The sequence below is a fragment of the Arvicanthis niloticus genome, chromosome X (assembly GCF_011762505.2).
Source record: "Arvicanthis niloticus isolate mArvNil1 chromosome X, mArvNil1.pat.X, whole genome shotgun sequence".
Lineage (NCBI taxonomy): Eukaryota > Metazoa > Chordata > Mammalia > Rodentia > Muridae > Arvicanthis > Arvicanthis niloticus.
Window position 1 is genome coordinate 88,393,031 of NC_047679.1, and position 5,727 is coordinate 88,398,757.

General features: G+C 47.2%; 1 protein-coding gene across 1 annotated transcript; it reads right to left on the reverse strand.

Moving 5' to 3' along the window:
* Window positions 1-352: 352 nt before the first annotated feature.
* On the reverse strand, window positions 353-2,522 carry Kcne5 (potassium voltage-gated channel subfamily E regulatory subunit 5). The gene has a single exon (XM_034485577.2). The coding sequence runs from the start codon at window positions 2,017-2,019 to the stop codon at window positions 1,588-1,590; it is 432 nt and encodes a 143-aa protein (XP_034341468.1). The 5' UTR covers window positions 2,020-2,522; the 3' UTR covers window positions 353-1,587.
* Window positions 2,523-5,727: the final 3,205 nt, after the last annotated feature.

Sequence of the window (5,727 nt, forward strand, 5' to 3'; positions counted from 1 at the left end):
GCCCTAAGCAAGTTTCTGATAACCTGGAAGGAAGGAAAATGAGTCAGGATGTACTCACTTCTAGAGCCAGGGGTAATGGTACAGGAGGAGGAGATGTTCAAAGCCAGTCTGAGCTACATAGTAAGTTCAGGGGATGCTTCAACTGTACAATGAAACCCGGTCTTCGACTTCTGTGTTACAATTTTACATTGTGTAAATCTCATCTCATTATAAAGACAGCTCTAGAAATTCACTTTGATTACAGCTAGTATTTATGGGACTCAGAGACCTTTATTTTTTTAAATTACATTAATGTTATATATATATATACCATACCTGCAGAACCCCCTCCCTCCAACTTCTTCCATGTCTTGAAGGCTTTTTTAAAATTAGCATTGTCATTTTTAAAAGTGATGAAGAATTAAGAAAAAAGGAAGAGGTGATAAAGCAGTTATAACTTCGGAGACACATTTACAAAAAATAAAGTCAGACACAGAAACATCTTCACTGTGTTGCCCAGGCAGACCTTGAACTCATGGGTTCAAATGATCTCCCTGCCTCAACACCCTCAGTAGCTGGGATCCTGGATATGTCCTTTCCTTGCCCCCACCACACCCTCACAGCTATCATATTTGGCCTATAATCAATATAGAAATCACAACCACCCAATTCCTAAACATCATCTCCAAACAAAAAAATCAACAGTTCCCTGTCTATCCAGTAGTGGGTTTCAAGGCTGGGCTTGAGAAAAGAGTCTTGAGTTACTGTTTAACAAACTTTATTACCTGCCTGTAAGATTCCCCAGGGTTACAGAACTGGGGATGACTGAGCCTCATGGTAGATGAAGCATACATTGCAGTAATAAAATGAACCAATATAAGAGAAGCATTTGGGATCATTAAGGCTAAGCAACTAGTAATGATTATCCAAGCCAGATGTCCAAATCACTAATACTCAGACCTTTGGGATAACAAATAGGGGGACGAGGAAACAAGAACACCATACCCCTGGAAACATAGATCTTCCTTTCCCATTGAGCCTTCCCTCTCCTTCAGTCCATTCTATGCCACAATAGCGTCTCCCTAATAGCCTGCTGAAGGAAAGAGGAGGAAAAGATGTCTGAGGTCTCTTCATGCTCTTTGTCTCTGTCCCCAAGGCAACAGAAAGCCGGAGCTGCTGCAGCCGGCCTGGCAGTGATGGCTAACCCCATTAGCGCAGAGTGAGCAGTCCTTGGCAGCCCCTGGAGCAGCTGCCAGTTAAACGGCCCCGGAGTTCTGATAGACTTCGTTGCTTCAATTCGATGCCAAGTGTTGGACGTGCTGGATTCTGTTCCCAGAAGGCCGGAGCATGGTATTGGGGCTGGCTGAAGACAAGAGAGCAGAGGCAATTTCATTCAGTTGGATGTGCGGGGTAGGGGTGCCGGCGTGGAAGAAAGGGAGAGAGAAAGTGATTGGGTGTGATAAGGCGCTGCTTCTCTTTCCAGGGCCTTGCCTTGAAAGATTCGGACCTCTTATCATCTTCTGGGCCTCGGGTAAAGCAAGCTCTAGAAGGGCAGTAAAAGCGCGGGAGCCAGGCCCAGAGACAAGCAAAATGAGGAGGGCAGCTGATCTAGACCCGCTCAGCGCCCTGGGCCAGCGCAGGCAGCGCCCCTGATGCAAGCTGGTGGCCGCCCTCAGCCAGCAAGCCCTGGCCATTCTCCGGGTCAGCAGATGCGACGGCGGCGGGGACCCATTCCTGCTCGGCGACACGGGCCAGGGGTGGTTCGTCCTTGGCCTCGACGAGCTTGCGGGAGCGGGTGTAGGCCAGGATGAGGCCTCCTGCTAGGCAGGCATAGAAGATCATGATGAGTAGGATGTAGAGATAAGCATCGTTACCCTTGGCGCTGGTCGCCTCGCGGCCCACGAAAGGGTCAGGGACGATCCCCATGCCCATGCTCGGGCCGGGTCCGACGCCTAGGCCGCTGGCGTTGCCACGATGGTGCAGCTCCAGCAGCAAGCGGTTCAAGAGGGTTTGCAGCCGTTGGCTCTCGCTGCAGTTCATGGCTGTTGGAGAGTGGCACGGAGGCTCCAGGACGCCGTTGACCTTTCCCCCTGGACGAGGGGAAGCAAGCAAGCAAGGGGAGCAAGCAGGGCAGGCAGGGTGCGGAGACTTCGACAGCGAGGTGGCACCCAGGTCCCTGGCAGGCGCGCAATGACTAGGGGCGCGGGCCGGGGCTTCCTTATCCCCTCACCCCTGCTCCTCCTCCCCTTCCCCACCACGCCCCCTCCAGCCCGCCGCCGCCTCTTTCCAGTCTCAGACTGTCTGGCCACTTAGGGGAAAGGGGACAGCTGGTAGGGGGAGGAGAAGGGGACAAGGGATGGGGCGAGCCCAGAGGAGGGGCGGAGATGGTGGGGGCTCGGAATGCGCTAGGCCCCAGGCAGCAGAGGTTGGCAAGGCTGCATGCTGGGGCCAAGCCTGGACCCTGAGCTGCGGAAGAGAATTCTTTCCAAGTTCTAGCCACCAGCCCTGCAGGCCTGGCTTTGGCCCAGATACAGCAGCCGCCTGCCTCCCCTAAGGCAGAACCTGCCCTGGAGCGCACCCAAGCAAGACTTCAGATGTCTTCCATTAGCTCTAGCTGGATTATGGCAGTTGAGACCTCAAGTTCACATCCTACCCCTGTTAGGCAAGGACTATTTCCTTTCTAGTCCTCTCACACATTTTCTCACTCTCTCCCACCTGTGGTCTGAAGACAGTATCTTATTTAGAAGAGACCCAGGGCAAATTTGGTGCCAGGATGATTGATCAGGTAGGCCAACACAATGGAAGACTCCCAGGTTGTTCAAAATGTTTGTTAATAATTCACCAGACCACAGGGAAGTAGTCTTGCTCTGATATTACAACTAGACAGTCATCCACGTACCTTAAGATGTGCATGTTCTATGCACAGTGTGACCTTGTTTCCTTTGACTAAGCCATCTACCCAGAAATGGCATCTAATTCTACCATCAGGAGGATCGGGGACAACAACAACAACCATAAAATCTCTGACTATACTCTCTAGATGTTTCTGCGTCTGAAAAATGCCCTTTCTCGAAATCATACTTTTTCTCAGTCAAGACAGAACAGCTATGGGACTCTCCAAGGCTTGATAGTAGCTCTAGTTCAAGAGGTCTGGTAGCTTCTAGAACAGTCATATTTTCTTGGGGTAGGGGGAAATAAGGCAACCTGACAAAGATCAGTTCCAGGCATGTCTAACCTGAGGACTGGCGGCCGTGTGCTTTACGGGATAAACATGACTGCAGTCAAGCACGTTTGTAGATGACAATGCCATGTTTTATTCCAAAACTTTAGGCTGTCTTTAAGTGAATATAGACTAAGCAAAGGATTTGTAGACAAGAGATGTAGAAAAAGTGAGATAGTGGCGGTCAACTCTGGCGGCAAGGAGACAATAATGAGAGAAGAGCAATTAAAAGTCTATGCCCTCTGGACACCGAGAACGAAGCTGCCTGATCAATAAATACCATTTGATCCAGGGGCCAAGTTGTCAGTGCCAGGGGGTCTTGATATTTATTTTTATTTTATGTGTTTGAGTATTCTATCCACGTGTGTTTCTGTGCACAGCGTGTTTGTCTTGTGCTTGCAGAGGCCTGAAGCGGGTATCAGATCCCCTAGAACTTGAGTTGCTGATGGTTATTGAGCTGATATAGAACCTGGGTCCTTTGGAAGAGCAGCAATTGCTCCAGCCTTGCCATGGAGTTTTAAAGAGCTGTGCTGCCACCTTTGCCCCAGCCACCCCTCAGCCCATTCTCCCCTCAGGGGTAAAAGCCTTATAGGTATTTGGGTGAGGTTGTTATCACTCTCTCCTAGCTATGCAACTTGTAACAGGCCTCAGAGACCTTTTACATGACTTGGATGGATGCCTCGGGCTTCTCAGCTTCTCAGAGGGGCTTCAATCAGGGAATGACTGTTAAAGTGACTTGGGTGATGAATGTCATAAGATACTACTAGGGACTTTGCAATGCAGTAACTCTCCAGAGATGAAACTGTTGTACTAAAAGATTCCTTGTGTCTTTTAAAATATGCCTTTTAAATATCAAAGGTTTGGGCAGTACTAAAGGCAGAAAGGTTCCTGCCCATGGTGTAAAGAATAACCCTTAACCTTGGACTTCTCAGTGGCTTATGAAACTCATAAGATGACTTCCATTTTTCAAAAAAATGAAACAGATTAAGAAAGTCAAGTAGACATGCTGAAACTGTAAGCTTTGGCTGGGTATTAGTGACACATGTCTTTAATCCCTGAACTTAGGAGGTAGGGTCGAGCAGAACTCTGTGAGTTTATACTGTCTATATACTGAGTTCCAAGCTAGCCAGGGATATGTAGTGAAACCCTGACATACATATATTCTAATATATTACTTTCCCTACATGGTTAGGGTCTATGAGCCTCACCTATTTATTCTCCTCTGCCTTTGTCATCAGATGCTTTCTACCAAACCTCTCACCTGTGACCTCCTAGTCAAATCAGGGGTCTATCCTCAGTTTTCCCCTTTGACCTCAAAGGTGAATTTGACACTGCAAGCAACAATTTCTTCCTGTCACCGTCTTAGCCTTGGCACTCCTGACATTGCATTCTCAAGTGTCTCTTATCTCCCTGACCCATCATTCTCTGTCTTCTCTGTTGGCTCGTCTTCCTCCCTCCTCCAATTAACTGTCAGAATCTGCGAACACCCAGCTATTCTCTCTTAATACCCATTTCCTTGGAAAGTGTCTCCTTACATAGCTTCACCTGCTACCTGGCAAGTATTTAGTCAAATTTGGATCCCCGGCTGTGATTCTTTCTGCATAGCATCTCTCAGATCCAACCGCCTGCTTCTTCCTTTCTGGTTTTATTGCCATGAGCTTAATCCATGCTCTCATTACCCAGGTCAAATGCGCAGACTGAGAGTCTCTTGGCAATGCTCCTCGCTTACAACCCAACCCTCCCTGCTTTGGCTAGATTAATTCTCCAATATCACTGAAATCAATTCGCTCTATATTCTAAAGCTGGAGTTGCTCCTCATGGCTTCCTTAATGGAAGGCAATGTTCTTTGGTGGGCCCTAAGTTTGTATCACCAATAGACAACCTCTCTCCCTTTGAACTGGAATAATGGCATGTTCCTGGGGGTCCTCTCTAAAACTCTGTGCATTAGGCTTTGCTCAAAATGAGAAAAAGCAAGGTTCAGTGGCACACACCTTTAATCTCAGCATCTAGGATTAAGGCCAACCTGGGCTACATAGGGAGAGCCTGTCTCAAAAGCAAACAAATGAATGTTACTGACTAAAGGAAGACTTGCTCCATATTCCTCTATCCAGATTGTACTATCCAGTTCCTTACAGTGCATCGCTCCTGACTAGGTCCAAATTCAAAAAATGAAGAAATCCTTTAAAACACAAAGAACCTTCAAAATCAACTGTACATATTCTTCTACCTGTATATGTGTATAGACATGGTTGCATGCACACTGCCGCAGTAGCCTATTTTTCTCATTTAATATATTGTGCATTTCTCCACATCACTTTCTCTTTTTCCTACAATGTGATTTTATTAACTACAGAACCTTCCAGACAACAAATCTATTATCATTTATTTAAATGAGTCATTGTTGTAATTGTTCTCTTATACCCAGAACTTCACCTTTGATCCTAGGCTTTATAGGTTCATAATATCCTATATGTGTAGATGATATGAAGGAAGAAGCAAAACTGTCTAGGAGAACTAACAGAACCAAA